Raw genomic sequence first — 17,455 nt, 5'->3', positions numbered from 1 at the left:
GTTAGATCAGCAGACTCAATCCTTCATGGATCAATTCACATATTTTAGACTAATTCTGTATTTTTGTCATCTGTCATGCACCAGCTGAAACTTCAGAAAACCCCTGCCCCCGACCTTCCAAGACTCAGCCTGTGATGTTAATTTTGTTTCCACGTTTTCACTATCTTTGCTGCCTGCTGAAACTCTTCTGATTTCAACAACGATCTATCTGAGCTGTATTTTCCACCTGCACACTCACGCTAAACTTACTTTTTTTCCAGGTATTATCCCTCTGGAGCACTTATTCCTGAAAATTTCCAAAACACACACACTTACACATCAAGGTCTGGAGGCCCACCGAACGCAAAAACAACTCCCAGTCTCCCTGCAGACCTCCCCCCTCTCTCTCTCTCCTAAACCTCCTCTCTGCTCTATCCCTCCTTCTCTTCCCTCCTCCTCTCTCAGTCCCCTCGCTGTCACAGTTTTTCCACTTTCCTTGGCTTCACTTTACGACCCTCCCTCGTTTGGAAGAAACTGCTCCCGTTATTTTTTCCTCTCTCTCACTTGTGAAGGCTTGAAGATTTTTCTAAGTGTATGGGCTCTAAAGCAAACGCCGTTTTTCTTCACAGTTTCGTCCTCGGAAGTCGCTTTTTAGGTGAAATATTTCAGCTGCAGAGAGTCTGCGTGTTCCTGGATGCCAAGGTGAGTAACAAGCTGTCAGCGAACAAACACTAAACTAAACAAATATAATTTATTGCTCATTGATCTGTCAATGAATCCACTTTTGTTTAATTGCTTACTCGTACACGTAGCGTGTAGGCATGTGCTGTTATTGCACCCCAGACGGATGAAATAAAAAAAGGATAAATTAAATATGATTCATTCAGTTAAATGCCGATTATAGATCACTATAATTTAAGAATATGCAGTATAATATTCGTGGAGTTTTGGTACTTCATTTTCAGACAATACGTACCTACTTTTACTGGTCGTGTTTTCATTTATTCATGTTTCTGAACGTGTCTTTACATTTCTTTGAATACTTCGGCTGCCACTGCTTTCATCAGATAATGTGCATCAATATTCAATAAAATCTCCCGTAAATCTGCAGAGGACCACTTTCATACTGCTACATTACAACATAATACACATTTGAACATTATTAGTGAACTTGTCCTCTAAATAAGATTTCACGTTTGTATGTCCTGAATGTATTTTCTATGTTGAATCATAATCACCAACAGTAAAGTCGTCTGTTGGGTACCATGAAGGTGTTGGAGCTGATTATGTGGTTGCTGTTGCGGTTGATTTGAAATCACATTTTGACATTTTTGTCTTCATTCATGTGAAATGCATCGTGTACACTTAGCTTTGGAAACTATACTGGAAAAATCTACTCAAACTTGTGATTGATTATTAGACATAAAATACCTTTGAAGGTCCACATTTGTTGGTCAATATTTGTAACACAAGATGAAATATGAAAAGGCAGCCTGTGTTTAACCAGATATATAAAGAAAAACTTGGATTTTAAGGTCTAACTGTGTATTAAAGTTGAATGAGAAGCATTTAATTGATCCTGACGAGTCCCATTCTGTAGCTTTATTGTAAACCAGTGATTGCTGTAATCTCAGACTGTTAAGGTTCTGGGTTCAAACCCCAGGAAATCTCAGGAAGGCTTGAACCCAGAACTGGATGGCTTTTCTGTTGGTGTCCAGATGAAGCTTTGAGTGGACAATAAGATCAGAAAATCTCTATACAAATGCCAGAGCAATTAAATTAATGGATAGTCAGTACTGCACCTTTTATAAGGTCTGACTGGTCGAGAAGAAAAGTTGCCAACCACCAGGATACAAACAGGTTGCAACAACATGCTACCTGAAAATAAAAGATAAAATTAGGGAGTTTATTTTCTAAAAGTATGTATTTATAAGTTTGTTCATCAGAAAAGATTATTCTTGTCCTACATACAAACTGCCAATTCAGTTCAATTCAATTTTATTTAACAGCGCCAAATCACAGCAACAGCCGCCTCAAGGCAGATAGACAATAATACACACAGAGAAAAACCCAACAATCACATGAGGAAACACTTTGGTGACAGTGGGAAGGAAAAACTCCCTTTTAACAGGAAGAAACCTCCAGCAGTCATGTCACATAACATCTGTCACATATCAGTCATTCTTTTTTCTTTTTTAATTAAAGCACTTGTTTAAATGAACTCCTGGCGTCGTGTCACCGCTTCGTGCACTTGCACACTTTTCCTCCCGGGGCTGTTTTTTTTTTCTTGGCGTCTCTGCCTCTGCTTTGAAAACGTTTCCAACTACTATCAAGAGACAGCGTGACTCAAAAAAGCTCTGCTCGTCTGGCATGTTTCCTCCATCAATTCATCGCAAAGGAAGTTGCTGGGAGTAGTTCTACTCTTTTCTCATCTTCCTCTGTTCTGTTTGATCTTCATTAAGTCGTTCAGATTTAATCCCTGTTCTGGAGCACCTCTGGGTCACAGAGGAGCCGTGATTCAAGCCAATGAAACGTGGCGGCAAGGTGGCTGCAGCAAGTAGTGCTGCGTGTGTGTACAGCGCACACATCCTGATGTGATGGTGTGTGAGTCAGCGTTCGTGTCCTGTTAGTGAAGTTAATCAGATGAGGCAGATGGAGTGTTTTCTCTGCAGATGTGAGAGGGTGCAGTGGATTGTTTCTCTTTTTTTGGGCATGTGTGAAGTCAGTAACACAATAATGGATGTGATCTGATTTGAAAGAGTGCGTTGATTAAAAGGAGTTTGATTACACTGAAAAGGAGAGAGTGCAGCACATTTCGGGAGGGCGGGAGACGAGGGGGTCACTAGCTGAGCCACTGGATTAAAGAGAAACCAGTGTGGAAACGTGGCTTGATGACAAATTGACATGTTTATAGTTTAGAGCTTTGAAATGTTGAACTCCTGCACATGCCTGTGCACTGTTTTGGAAACAAAATGCACGTTTCTTTTCCTCACCGTAAAAAAATCACCGTAAATCACCATGAATCCAGCAGTTATTGTCCGTGACTTGTGAATGAAAAGCTTTTTGATTAAGGGGCCCTGACATCTTTCGACTCATAAACATCTGCATGGAAGGCGAGATACGATTAACTATCAGAGTAAATCTCAGCCACCTGGTCTGGACTCCTGACCTCACATCTGCTCTGGCAACTGAAACACCTCAGGAAGTCTCTGACTGCAGACTGAACTCTGTGTGTCTACAAATATTCCTAAAAGCTCATTTTTAAAGCTCATATTTAATCAATAAGTTATATTCTGCCTGTTAAAAACTAACTGAAATGGGGCGTCTTTGTTTTCCGTCAGTGCCCTCATATGGAATCCTCATTGGTTGACAGAGTGTCTGCCCTCTTGCAGACTGTTTCGGCTATCAGTGGCATAATAGTGACCCATTTTTTCTCTCTGGTCAACCAACAAAAATCGCCTCCAGTCTGACAGCTGGAGATCCGGCTGACTGAACATCTGTTTGTCCAGGAGAGGACTTGATTTCAGGCAGGCTATTGGATTTGTTTTGGTTAGAGATGACACCGGCTAGAGACACAAAGAGATGAAGTGGAACTGGAGAAAAAAAGGGCTCAGTTTAAGTTACTGGATCCCCCGGTGCTTGGGCTTTTCTAAAATTTATTGTGCGACTGCATGGGGCAGCCAGAGTGTCTGCACATTGTCTTTTGAATGTCACTCCTTTTCTTGACAAAGTCATCCCTGATGGCCACACACCACAATGTAACATCACGGTCTGAAGGCTTTGTTTGCATTATCCATCGAAGCACGGCTGCTGCCATATAGAGTTACGTGCACGCTCGCAGATTAGTCTTTTGCACACTGATGCTCGGAGCCGCGCTGACGCCATCTTCAATTAGGAGTTATGCCCTGACTTTACCCGGGCTTATATGAAATATATCTCAACATCACACAACATTTACTGCAGATATTTGTAGGTGTGACTCTTTACACTGGGTGCAGTGGACTCATGAGGTGATTTAATAATATCGTCATGGCTCTCACTGTGATGTACGCCTTAAGCAGAAACCTCTGTGGCTGCGAAATAAAGAAAGTGCTACAAACGAGTTCGTCCTCTAGAGTCTGGCTCCAAAAGTGAGTCAGTCCTCGTAAACTTCCATTGCCCAACTTTACAGTAGAAATAATATGTCTGCAGACTGGTGCAATGTTGTGTTTGTGCATATTAGAAAACTAAGCAGTGGGCTGCTCACTTTATTCTCTAGTCCACTGATAACACTTTGATTACTTTCCATATCTGCAAGTCTTCTTGGGTCAAAGGGATGTAAACGTGACGTTGAGATTTCGTGTGTCTGCCTGTTGTCTTTGACTGGTCTGCTGAGATTTCAGATTACAATACAACAAATACGCTAGCGCCTGCTGTGCTATCTCCAGCTGTCTGTAACAGAGAATCGAGGCTTAAGTCTGCATTTCACTAGCAACTCTTAGTCTCTAATTTCATAAAGGCAGATGTCAAAGTGAAGGTTTGAAATGGTTGACACCATGGCCATCAGAAGATTGCAAGTTATGAACTTAACTGTGGATCTGTTAGGCTTAATAAATGATGCCAGTGGAACAGCGATGGGTGCTGTGTTGGTGTAAACCACCAATAATGGGAAATTTTAGTGTCAGGATGTTTTTCTTCCTGGATGATGACCAGGACCAGTTTCTGTGGTCAGAAGTGGTTGAAAATAGCTTCTTCAGAGCGGATTTGTTCTGAATTTTGAAACTTTCAAACTAAAGAAGTTTTCTTCTAATTCATTATTGATTAACTGAATTCTTTTTTTCATGTCTTGCTGAATAATTTCCATTATGCCTCACATTTTTATTACTGGGAAGTCAATTCATTATAACATTATTTTAATGCTACATTTTTCACTCAAGCAGTTCCAGAGATTGAGGTTAAATACGTTCACATAAATCATTAAAAGCACCGTCTATGATTATGTTAAATCACTATTCTACTCATGCTCTTCCTTTTACGCACTGGCGACAGAGTCTTCCCTGTTAAAGTTCAGAAGATGTAAAAAGTGGCCTGTATGAACTTCAAAAAGTTATTTTTGATGTAAAAATAGTCGTCAGGAAAACGACAAAGAGCAAAGGGAATTCAAAAGAAGGTGACGCTGGTTGAATATTCCTACCACAGGCTTATATAAGGCTTTCAACCCCATGTGCTTTGCAGCCGTGCAAATAATTTGGAGCAGATTGGAGCGCGGCCCTCCAGCTCAGGGGGTTTGGGTCGCTCGCTCTGCTCTGGCACCGGAACAGCTTCATTGGGCCTCGGCTCAAATAACCAGTTATAAAAAGTAGAGGTCGAGGGGTTTGGAGCTGGAAATGAAGGAGGAGCCAGGGGCGGGTTGATGGAGTGACCACAGACTACTTGTACTGTGGTGAGGGTCTTTCCTGAAGTTGCTTATGTCGGTGGTTGTTCTGGGTGGTGGGTGGAGCAGCCGTGGAGACATTGTTCATTAAGACTTCGTGGGCTTTTGCTGGTGTCTGTGTCTTTGCAGGACGGCTGGAACCAAGTGAAATTTGAGATGTAGAATTAGAAGAAATATGGTACCAAGTTCACAGCCCAGGAGGCTTCTCGCTCTTTGTCTCCACCACTGCGATGAAAACGAGGTTATGTTTTTGTTATTGTTTGTTTTCATAGCCGCTGAAATCAGCCGTGCGGATGGCAGACAGTGTTTATTTTGTCAGCCATAAGAGAAAATATGACTTAACCATGCAAGATGAGAGGTTTGCATGTGAAAAACAAATGGCCTCTATGTCATGCTTGGCACCACGTGGACATGAACTGCTAGAACTCTCGATGCTTTTCTTGAGTTCAAACCCAGATCCACTCCACCAGCTGTGTTAAGCTCCGAGTCGTCCATCTTGGGCTTTATGAGAGACGTATTTTCTTCTTTTTGTCTACTTTGTTTTTTTCAGGCCACTTCTGAAATACAAACCTAGGCCCCAAAATAGACAAGATGACAGATTATCAGCATACCCATTATTCAAAACAACACAAGCTCTGTGTGGAAAAAAGAGTTCTTTGTGGGGGGAAAAGGACACTTAGAAGCCAAGTGGCGCTTGCTGTTGGAAAATGTGAGAGCAGCAGGTCTGATAACACCTTTCAAGGATTCTCTTTTATGTGTCGCACTTTTTTCTAACCCCAATTTATTTTGTTTACATGCCGGAGGAAGCGAACATAGAGATGCAGCCCTGGATGTACATTCAAGATGTTTCCTATCTGCTTCCTATTGTTTGTCCCAGTTTTCATTCCTGTGGTGCTCTGCCATAATGAGTGAAGACAGAGCAGAGGCAGAGTGGACCTGTGGGGCTTCTTTTGCCCTGTGCATGAAAATCAAAGAGCTGGAGAGCTGAAGTTATTAGCTGCAGACAGATGATAATGAACCAGAGATTTGTAGTCAGTTAAAAAGTAATAAGAAAAGCATGCTATCTTCAAAGACATAATAATCAGTAAAGTGCTGATAAGATACTCAGCGGTAGCTTTTGAGTTTGCAGTGTGTTAACCACAAAAGTGGTCTCTTGGCTTGCTCGTTAATTGGTAAATAGTTGAAACTAATTTCCAGCAGTAGTTGAAAAGCCTGGAGAATCCTCACTGTGATGGAAAAAAAATCCTCAGTGACTCACAGACAACCTGCTGTGTTTCCTGCTGCTTCTGTTTGCCTCTGGGCATCCCGAAAAAGAAAAAGTGTTAACAGTTTCCCCTCGACTTGGTTTCCTCCAGTCGTGAACATCATCACAAGATGACAGGCTCCTGCACCTCTCTCCCTCCTGCCATCCTCAGTGTTTGCCCTCCCATGGTGTTGTTTGCCCAGGATGTCCTGTGCGGTGGCTTGACTCTGGCTCTTGTCTCCTCTTTGCTCCCCGTCTTCCTGCTGTGTTAAACAGATATGAGTGTGTCATTGCAAGAAGCCCCAAGAGACAAATGTGTTGCACAATGCGGATGACCATGCCAGGGCTTTCAATTAACTACAGCACATTCTGCAGAGCCCTCTTTCATCTTTCGTTAGCCGCGAGGCAGCCAAACAAAGTGAATTAATGGCACCACCTGTGGGGGCTGAAACAGTTTCAGTCTAGCGACACTGCTGGGAAACTACGGAGAAACACACTAAGTAAAGGAACATCTTGGAGAGTTCACCTTCAGGGTAGCACACGTGGCTCAAGTTTTTCAGTGAAGAAAATAAGGCTCGAACTTCCAGATGCTTGCAGAATGGGGCCCATCTGGAGAGAGGGAGCTTTAGGGCTATATGTGAAAAAATGGCTCTAAAGTGATCACTTTAATAAGTTACAGGTTTCCACCTAGTCCTCCAAAAAGGCAGCACACCATGTGCCAGTGGTAGGACTGTAAATCACGCTCTTAACTTTTAGGAATTTACTGTCCCAAGCTGGACTTCCTGAAAATACAGATAGAGAAGCAAAGCCAGAAGAGATAATGACTGAAAATGACTCTGGTGAACTGTACCTGTCCTGGGCTGCTGCGTGTATTAATATTGGTCCAGGACCTTAGTGTTATCTGGGTACCATAGATACGTCGGACCACATTGAGAATCCATTGAGATGCACATCTGTCTTCCAGGATGCAGCTCCCACTCCCCTCTACCACCCTACACACAGGTTTGTTTGGTAAATAACTAATTCACAGCTGGGCGTACAAGTGCCTCAGTAATCACACAGGAGAAAAAAGAACTGAGTGGACCTTAACAGTTTTGAAAAGTTGACATTTATCTAAAAAGATAGCCACTAGACCAATGTATTTATTTATTTATAAAGTATTTAAATACACAATAACACTCCAAAGTCAAAAAATTGCCAAAAATTGTGCATACGAGATAAATGTAGCTTTAAAACTGGTCTTACTCTTAGATTCAAGAAGTTTATTGTCATATACACGGCAAAACACGAGTGGTTACGCAGAGCAATGAAATTCTTCCTTTGCGAGAATTTAAAGTGCAAGTAGTTATGCAACACTGTCACAGTGGAAATATATACAGAACACGGAATATTAAAAGTGTTTCTATTGTATGAAGTTTTATAATGTTGTATATAAATGTACAAAATCGCAAATTTAAGGGTCAAGATCAGGTCAACAGTATGGCTGGACGGATTGTTAGCTAAACATACTTGATATAAAATCTCCAGTTAAAATGATAAATGTAATGCTGCAAATTGTTAGCTGAAGTATGAATAAACAACTGAAACTGCTAGCTCAAGATGTCAGATAAACAAAAAGAAAATTATGATAAAAATTATTAATAAAAGCTTAAAAATTATTATCTAGAAGTTCTGCAGCTAGGAGGTAAAATTAAAAGATAAAGATACGGATGAAGAAATTGGATTTTGGGTTTAGCAAATATAGCTAAACTAACTAGGTAAAATGATTAATTAAAAGAAGTTTATTAGCTAAAAGTACGGCCGGCAGTTAAAATTTTTAGCACAACATTTGGATGAACAAACAGTTTCCAAAATTTACTGGATAAAAAGTGAAACTTTCAAGCCAAAAATAATAACATATTCTAACTGATAAATGAACGAAGTACAGATTTTGTTTTAAATGATTGTAAATGGACACATTTGAAATGTGGCGGAGATAGAAAACTCCCTTTGAGGAGAATGTGGTGAACCTTGAAAGCACCAAGTTAAGTCTTATTTCAGGTCAGTCCTGGGAACAAATAGCAGAGAAAAACATCAACAACAACAACAGATAGCCACTAGAGCTCAAATCGTTTCCAGCTTGCAGCAGCTGCAAAGAGAAAAAAGCTGCCATCCACTCACATTAGATGTGTTGTCTTAATCAAAACCAGATGTGGCATGGTTAAAATCTGTTACTGTAAATGGCTCGCTGTTTTATTCTGCAGTGACTCAAAGACTTGCATAAAAGCTGCTGCATGGGAACGTTATCCGCAATATGAAAAATGTTGTTCTTAAATCTACTGTCACAGTGAGGATCAGGCTTCCCATGATGTTACTCAGACGCCACAGACATTCAGAGGGATCAGTATAATGTTGTTGGTCACCAGACCCCCCAAGAAGGCCACATTTTACCCGAAATGATAAAAAACAAAAGACTTGTCACAACTGTTTTTATACAGCGGGTCCTGATCTGTATTATCGAGAGCCTTAAAATAATTGTATAATTTTGAAACTTGTTCAGCTTCTGTGCTTGTAGCTGTTGTGGAGATTGATCGCCAAACGAGCTCGGCCACCACGAGGGCGAAGACCGCAAGCTGTAAGCAAGCTGCACGTTCTTCAGCCAAAACAAAAGACATAATGGAAAAAAGAGAAAGCCCGTGTCCCTGGGTGCATGGAGATACATGGAAGCAGGCCAGGTCTGTGCGTGCACATCTGTGTTTATGACGGTGTTGAATGGTGAGTTTCGTGCTGACTTGGCACTTTGTGGTTCAGAGTTTTCCGTTAGTGGCTGCGGTGTGATCGCCCGTTTCCCCTTGTAAGAAACTACAAGTCAAACAAGTGATTGGAGAATTGCATGCCAGCGATACATCAGCAGTCAGTAAAACAGATTGAGATTGAGTTTGCATATCTCACCACACTTGATAAACATCCAGATGTGCACAATGCAAAGACTACAGCTATTATAAAAGAGTCTCGTGTTACAGCCATTATGAAAGCATGTCAATATTTGATGTGCTAGTAAAATATTTGCTAACACCAGCCTCAAGAAATGTTGAGGCTGGTGTTATGAAGCTATTTGTCTTACCCCAAATAAGCGAGAACAAACAGCATTCCACTCACAGCACTTTAAGACTTCCTTGTCTTCTAATGCACGGGCACCAGCAGACTACTCAGACCTGATAACGAAAGTTATCCCTGCATGGTCTGACTGCATTGTGCAGAGCTTCTTGTCATGTCAGGAATGTTTGGCTTTTTTGGTGTTTAAATTCTCCAAGAGTGTTTGGGGGGTGAATCAAATCATTGTGTGTTTGTCAGGTATAACACTTAGTACCACCCTGTACTAATCCCAGCTCTGGAGATACTTCTACAGCTGTCTTTCTGTTCTTTATTCAGTTTTTTACTTGTTTTCAAGGCTTGTTTGATTTCTTGTTTGTTTGTAAGTCTGGACAGGGAGTCTTTGATAAAGATTAGTTGACTTATTGTGGAGGACAGTTCAGCAACGACTCTGGTGTCCTCTGTGCTCTTAGTATTTCTTCAGAGCCTTGAGGTTTTTTGGGGATTTTGGTGTGTTTTATCCTCCTGAATCATTCTCCACTGACATGCATGTCTCTAAGGAAGTCTCTGTTTCTCACTGAATAATTCATCTTTCTTCTGATTGTGTAATCATTTCTAAGATACCTGATCTTGTGCTGTTGGATCTAATCTTCACAAACCCTCAGTCCAGCACTTCTCTGACTCTGGGGAAGCAGAATGGCATGTATTTTCTTTAACACATTTTTTGATTCCCACTATGACTCCGTTCGTTGCTCAGCAGTGTTTGTTTGGAAGCTGAGGAACAGCTAAATTGTTTTTTTAAATTATGATGTTTTGAACAAATGAGTTAATATGATCACAATCTTCGTCTTTACAGTTTTATATGTTTTACATGTCAAAACTTATTGTGTTTTGAAATGTTTCTAAACCTCTTAAAAAAATTAAATGTCATCTCAGAGTCTTGGAGTCTGCTGTTAATAGATGAAATGAATAAAGAGGACTCAGAACTTGTCTAAACAGCTGGTTGCTAGTTTTCAGCAGATGATATTTAAAACATGAGTAAAAAGGTAATTTGTTTGGGACTGTTTTTGTAGGGCTAAAAACAAACTGTACTTTTGTAATGGAACAGGATGTTATACCAAATACGAAGTCGCATTAAAGTTGAGTCTCTGATGAAGGGAGCATGCCGCCTAGTGCAGCAGTGTGGCTCAGTTTGTAGTAGTTTTTGGACAACAGGGGGTTTCATAGACTTTGGTTACGCATTTAGTAGTAATATTAGCTCATTGTCGGTTTTGGATGTTTTTACATTACAGTAAGAAAATTATTTAACATTATCAAATGGATCCTTGTCAGATACATTAAAAACTTGATGTTTGTACTGGTGGGGAGAAATGAATGTAAACAGTACTGTAATGGAACCACACAAAATTAATTAAGAAGACATCCAGCATATTGTCCAACAGTGACAAAGATCAACACAAGTCCAACTAAGCGTTAGAGAGAGGCCTAAACAAGTGATCGTGCACACATTCAATAGGTGCTTGTTTGTCTGTTTAATCTAATTAGAGTCGTTATTCTCTGATAAAGGAGCTACTCAGAGACATCACTAACAATGAGAGTTGATGAACTCTCTAAGACTTCCCTTGAGGCTTTCTTTGTTTTCATTGGCTCATCCAAAAATTTCAAAGGCGCTCGACCCTGTGCCCTGTTCTATATATACAGCGCGCTAATAAAAATGAATCAAAAGTGTTGGCTGTAGCTTCATGATGGAGACACAGCAGCTGTGTTTCCCACAACTTTCTGACCCTGAACGAAGAGGACAGAACATTTGTTTGAGGCAATAATTAAGTGAAAAGTAACATCTTAAGATAAAAGAAATCAAATTTCATGGTGTAGAAACAACAATGGAGCAGAGCCTCTGATGTTTAAAGAGAATTAGGACCAAAACATCAGAAGATAGTGTGATTAAATGTTATTGAGATCCTGGGGACAGTGTGAAGTGTCAGGGAGGTGTCACCACAAATCAGATTAAGTTCTACATAATAACCTTTGAAGTGTGGTGATTGTATATGGTAGAGAATGAACACCCGCAAAGGTGGGAACCCTCTTGGAAGTGGAAAAAATCAATGGTTGCTGCTGATTCTGTTGATGTTTTTTTAATTTGGGGAACAACTGTGAGCGCTGTCCGGGGTTTGAGTGCTTTATAAGGGGATTGCACAGGTTGCCTGGTGGGAGGCAACCTGTCTGCCATCAATCACACTCTGACTCAGACTGGTTGCAGTCACTCTCTTACAGAAAGTTTTCAAATCGCTGCCATCTGAGTCAAGTCTGTTTATTTATAAGCTTGTTAAAAAATAACAAGCATTGACAAAAGTGCGGTACAACAAGACAGCAAAAGCAATAAAAATAACACAATGTAGAAAAACGGACGGACAAAAAATAATGTCAAGGCTCGGTTTTAATAAAAATGAGTTTTCACATCAGTGCACATCATCTGTGAGCTGCCAGCAGTTAAAGCTGTCTTTGAAAACAGATGCTAGACCTCCACCATGACCAGTTATCTGTAGGTAATGGAAAAAATGACGGTAAGGTTGAAGAGTTCAGAAAATGGGCTTAACTCACCAGAAATACGCCAAGTTTCAGTCACAAGTAAAAAATCCAAGTCCTGGGAGGTGAAGAAGTCCTCGTTAGCTGTTGAGCTGGTGTTAGACAGAGTCAGCGTGATCGAGAGTGACTGGGATGGAAGACCTAGTCGGGAGGTCCGGTGCCACCGGGTTGATCCATTGGTAGGGAGGTTCAAGGGAGCACCAGGAGGTGAAAGGGACAAGAATACGGTGTTAGGGAAGTCAGTCCGTCAACTCATCTGCAACACATCTCATTTCATCAGTGGACCCAACTCAAGTGGTTTCTAACTGGTTTTATTCTGTTATATTCATAGACAGTAAGAGCAAGGATGCTGAGCACTTGTGTCATTTCACAGTCATGTTTCCTACAGCATCACTGCTTGTAGAGGAACTGCTGAACTTCTGAATGAATTCTACGACCAATAGAGTTTGAATTGTTGCAGCTCTATTGGTTATCACTGCCACGTTGTCACAAACAGATCTAATTGCATGTAACTGCCACCTTCATCTTACTGAATTCCAAACCGTTCACAGACCGCTTTTGGTCTGATTGCGTTTTGTTGCTGCTCTTTTTGTTTGCTGCAGTTTCTTCCAAGATGGCAGCTGACTGCGAGCGGTCGCAGACCTGCTGCCTGCCATCAAAGGCAATGAAACTGCAACATGTTTACACGTGGCTGTGATCATTTTGTCCGTGCCGTTGTAACGTCACACAACCAAATGATTACAAAACATACATTTAAAAGTTGAAAATTTAGCCTTGGAAACCATTTATGATTTATGAAATTAAGTTCGATTAACCCAGTCATTACACAGTGGTCTTTTCTCTTGTTGTTTTTTCTGTTTCACCAGTTTGTTCCTTAAACATTCAGCAGATATTTGGAGTGTAGAAATAAATAAAATTTGAAGTAAACTAGGAAAAAAGAGGAGATTTGATTCAATTCAGGGATGTGGTTTTACAGAACAATGCATTATAGGAAAACACTTAATACTCGAAGTTTAGAGCATTTCCTGAATGGTTGCAGTCGGCAGACAGACAGTAGTAAGCAGGACGAGATGGAGAGGAAGTGCACATCTGAATCAACAACTGGCCTGTGAGTCCACCAGATCAGTCAGGTGCCACCGCCATTAGAAATATCCAGCTCAGATAGTTGCAGCAAGAGCCACTGAAGTCTGAAATTACTATTCCTATTATGTGGTCAGTGGTTGGATTTAGTTCAAGACTCTGTGGCTACAGGGATGCTTCACAGTCAGTCCAAAGTCATCCTCAGAAAACATATTCTGCCAATGAAATTACTTTCTATGTTTTCTAATCGTAAGAGTTTCCATCCAGGGCACTCGTCTTTGATGCTCCCACATCTCAGTGAGTGCTTTCTGTAGTACAGAGATTTTTAATTTTATGTAGAACGGTAGCATGGAACAAAAGGAAGAAGTGACACAAAACGTGTCATATTGCTGAATCCAACTTCTTTTGCATTTGACTAAAATAAGTAAGAGTTGGCCTTTTGACTCTTTACGGCTCATTAAATGACCAAGTCACAAACAGCTGTACATCAAAGGTCAGAGACTCGTGTTTGAATACATATCCAAGACTCACTGTGGATGCAGACGTCTTATGCAACAAACATCATATTTTCCCACATAAAACAACCATTTTCTGGTGATTGCGCGTGAAGTGACTTTTCCAAAGCTCCTCGTGTTCGTTTTTCTTACGAGCAGCCTTGTAATGTTGAGGCTTTTCTCCTCTGTTCTTACTGTGCCCATTTACAATGCAAAGCTATGCTTTTTGGTCACAGTTTGTGTTTTTTTTTACAAGGACTTTGCTCCAGCATGATCCACAGAGCATTAGAGGACATATAATTACAGCGCTGTATGGTCATGTCCCCCAGAAACCTCAGCTAAAGCCTCCATTTTGGGTTTTCCACCATTTTCACTCACTAAGGTTTGCATAAGACTCTTGTTTTAAACACAGGCCAGACATGACTTCAATCCAAGGTGTTCAAGTCTGTGTTTGTATTTATTTTGGTCCACAGAGGTGAGTCGGGGTATTTGTCACACTGTTTTAGTTTGTTTTTGCCGACATCTCTGACTTCTCTGACCAATGAAACCACAGTCATCCTGCCTGCGGTTATGGTGTGGAGTGTGGCGGACCAGGCGGCAGTTTACACTGTGGCTCTATGTACGAGTGCACGAGCCTCAAACGTGTCAGAGCAATGCATCAGGGAGAACGAAGGGAGAGCAAGAGGACTTCAACTGGCAATAAGCCCAGCCCGTCACAAAAAACAGTCTAAAAGGGCTTATTCTGTGATAGTAGAAATGCAAGACCCACACCAGCAAAAATAACTGTTGTTACAGCCCAGATACGCTTCAGATCAAATCCGGTGTCATCGTCTAGGTGACATAACTCCTGAGTAAATGCATTGTAATAGGAAAGTTGGAAAAGTGAAGGAAAACAGGATTTGTTTTGATTCTCAGCAAGGCAGCCGTTCATATTTCACCAGCAATACAGCAAAATACTTGTTTGTTTCATGCTTAAGAACAGCGCTGCAGGACTTAATGTGGCAGGATGGATTAAAAGTTTTAAAGTTTCACTCATGCTTACGTTTGCTAGCACCATCTTACATTGTTACCTCGGGGTTGGTGGGGCTGCTTCTGCTTTTAGAGTGGGAAATCCAAGTAGAGTAGATCATTCCAGATGAAAATTCTGGAACACCAAAACAAGTCTGGTATTTGTTTGGGTCGAGCAGGATTTTTTACCTAAATGACCAACCAGTCCCTTCATGTATCACTCACCTCAGATAACAAAAGGATGAAGCCAGATGACTTTATCAAAGCCTGCAGGGGAAGGAGGCTGCTGTGAACTGCTGGGTCCATCAAATGTTTCACTTTGACAAAAGGGTGACTCTTGCTTGTGACTGTTACGCTTTAAATTTGTTTTCAGAATAAAGTTTTGCTACAGAAACACCATCAGTTCAGGTTCTTTCAGTGGTGTTGCAGTTGCTGCTGTTTGCTAGTAGAAGTCTGGCCTCCAACTCTGTGTGAACTTGTGTCGATGTGCTCGACAAGTGGGCCAAAACAAAAGCAGCACTATAGTGACCTTATCACACCGACCTCTGTTATCCACTGACTCTGTTCTCTGTCAGCGTGGTGACAGAGGCTGTGACAACAACTGCACCACCTCCTGAGCTCGCTCGTGAAGTGGCTGTCCAACAAAAACACACACAAACACACACAGATCGTGTCTAACAACTAGTTTATTCTGACGGAATAAAGGGAAAAGGTGTGGTTGTCACATTATATCCTGTTTTATCCTATCAAGTCTTAAATCTGTTTCTGCTTTATAACACATAAATAGATTAAACTTTTGTGTCTTTTGTATCCAAGCTTTGAGGTTACAAACTTACAAAAGATTTCATTAGAATTGTGGAGGGTTTTTTTTGATTAATGGTTATGTTATGTTTAAATCTAAATATCTGTGTTTGTGTGATGCAGTTTTCAGAGTTCAGATTTTGATGAGTTTGATGATTTTGGCAATTAAAAATCCAAGATACCCAAAGTCCAGAAGGCAAAACAGACAGAAGTCTGAGAAGGAGCTCAGTGAACTAATAATAGACACACAGAGAACAACAGACAATCTGATGAGGACAAAGGGAAACGCAGAACTATATGTATGTATATGTAGGCATGATTGGAGATGAGATACGCGTGGGAACATACACAAACAGATGAAATTCATGAGGACGGGAGCAATAATAGGATGTAAAACCAAAACAAGGCACGAGAAAAATTTCAAACTAAAGCATAACCCAAAGACTTACATGCAGACATGAAGATCCGCACCAAACATGAAACCAAGAACACGAAGAAACACAACAAATATAGCACAGACCACGAGTCTGTAGGGGAGCTGAAACAAATGCTTTCTGTCGATGAGTAGATGTGCGCAGAAATAAAGTTTTCCTGCATGGTAACAAACTGGTCATGGAGATTATTCTATTCTATTGTATTGGCCACCAAGGAGCTGACAGTATGGTAAAGCCTGTACAGAGTACAACACTACGACAGACACTGTGAACTCACAAATCCAGCTGCTGTAACGTTACTGTAATTTAACAATAAACCTGCAGTTTATCAGAGAGCTGCCTTTCAGAAGTTTGATGCTTTGCTTCTGTGTAGTTTCTCTTGAAGGAAAAGTAGTGAAAGAAAGTAAAGTAATGTTCAAGAGACACAATTAACCTCAGCTCTGGGAATCTAAACCTGAATGAATATAACAGGGGGCCAAGAGGAGGGGGTACATAGTGAGTCCTGCTTTTCTCAGTTAAATAAATTACCCCAGACCACAAGCCGAGGCTGCCAAATGAAAACTGGCCTGATGTTGGCACACAGATGACACAGGGCTGACATGATTACTTTATATTTTCCAGCAGCTCCCCTAATTAAGAGAGCTTTAAAGGGACTCGAACCCGAGGACAGATTGGCAGCCTGCGCTGGGCATCTGCCGTTGCATTCAAAGAGGCTGTTGGTAAGAAGAAGTCTTTTGCAGAGGAGGATTCAAATTATTTATTCCCATGTTATTACTGGAAACTCTAGCAAAACTGAGGTTTAAGATCTGCTGACATAATTATAAGATTGAGTTGCAGAGTACGAGGTCAAATGAAGACAATTTAACTGCCTGAGAAAAGCAGACAAAAGAAACAGACTTTGCAAAGGTGCAACTTCTACAGTTCAGGAACTCTCCACCCAGTTGCATCAATCTCACAGATAGCAAACAGCCTAGAGCTCAATCAGCAAAATTCAGACTTCCCAAGATTTCTGCAAGGCCTCAACCCTCCACTCTCCCTCACTAGATCATCCTTTTGTCATGCAACTCCCCCGAGATCCGTCAGCTGCATTTGAGCTGCCAAGAGTTTTCCACTTAAGCACTTTTTTTTCCAGTGTGGGGGTTCTGCTTTTGTGCCAGGGTACCATCTTTTACCGTATACCGAGGCGTTACAGTAACCAGAGTGAAATGTGTTGATGTAGGCGTTGCATAACATTAATAATGTGGCAGAACTGACAACTACCGCAAAATCTGTGGGTGTGTTTTTAAGCTGTTCTTCTGACACTAAATTTCTGGGTGGGGCACTGTAGATTTTTAAGGGTCTCTGC

The 17,455-nt window shown here is 41.0% G+C and overlaps 1 protein-coding gene across 1 annotated transcript in view; it reads left to right on the top strand.

The window, feature by feature from the left end:
* Positions 1 to 452: 452 nt before the first annotated feature.
* Positions 453 to 17,455, top strand: part of pear1 (platelet endothelial aggregation receptor 1) — a 61,055-nt gene continuing 44,052 nt past the window's right edge. Inside the window, exon 1 of the mRNA XM_084944387.1 lies at positions 453 to 681. Coding sequence (XP_084800513.1) covers positions 674 to 681 — 8 coding nt within the window. The 5' untranslated portion in view covers positions 453 to 673. The remainder of the gene's footprint in view (positions 682 to 17,455) is intronic.

The sequence above is a fragment of the Perissodus microlepis genome, chromosome 11 (assembly GCF_051167445.1).
Source record: "Perissodus microlepis isolate ML-2025 ecotype Zambia chromosome 11, ASM5116744v1, whole genome shotgun sequence".
Taxonomy (NCBI): domain Eukaryota; kingdom Metazoa; phylum Chordata; class Actinopteri; order Cichliformes; family Cichlidae; genus Perissodus; species Perissodus microlepis.
The sequence above is the reverse complement of the archived record's forward strand: the minus strand, read 5'-3'. Positions and strand labels throughout refer to the sequence as shown.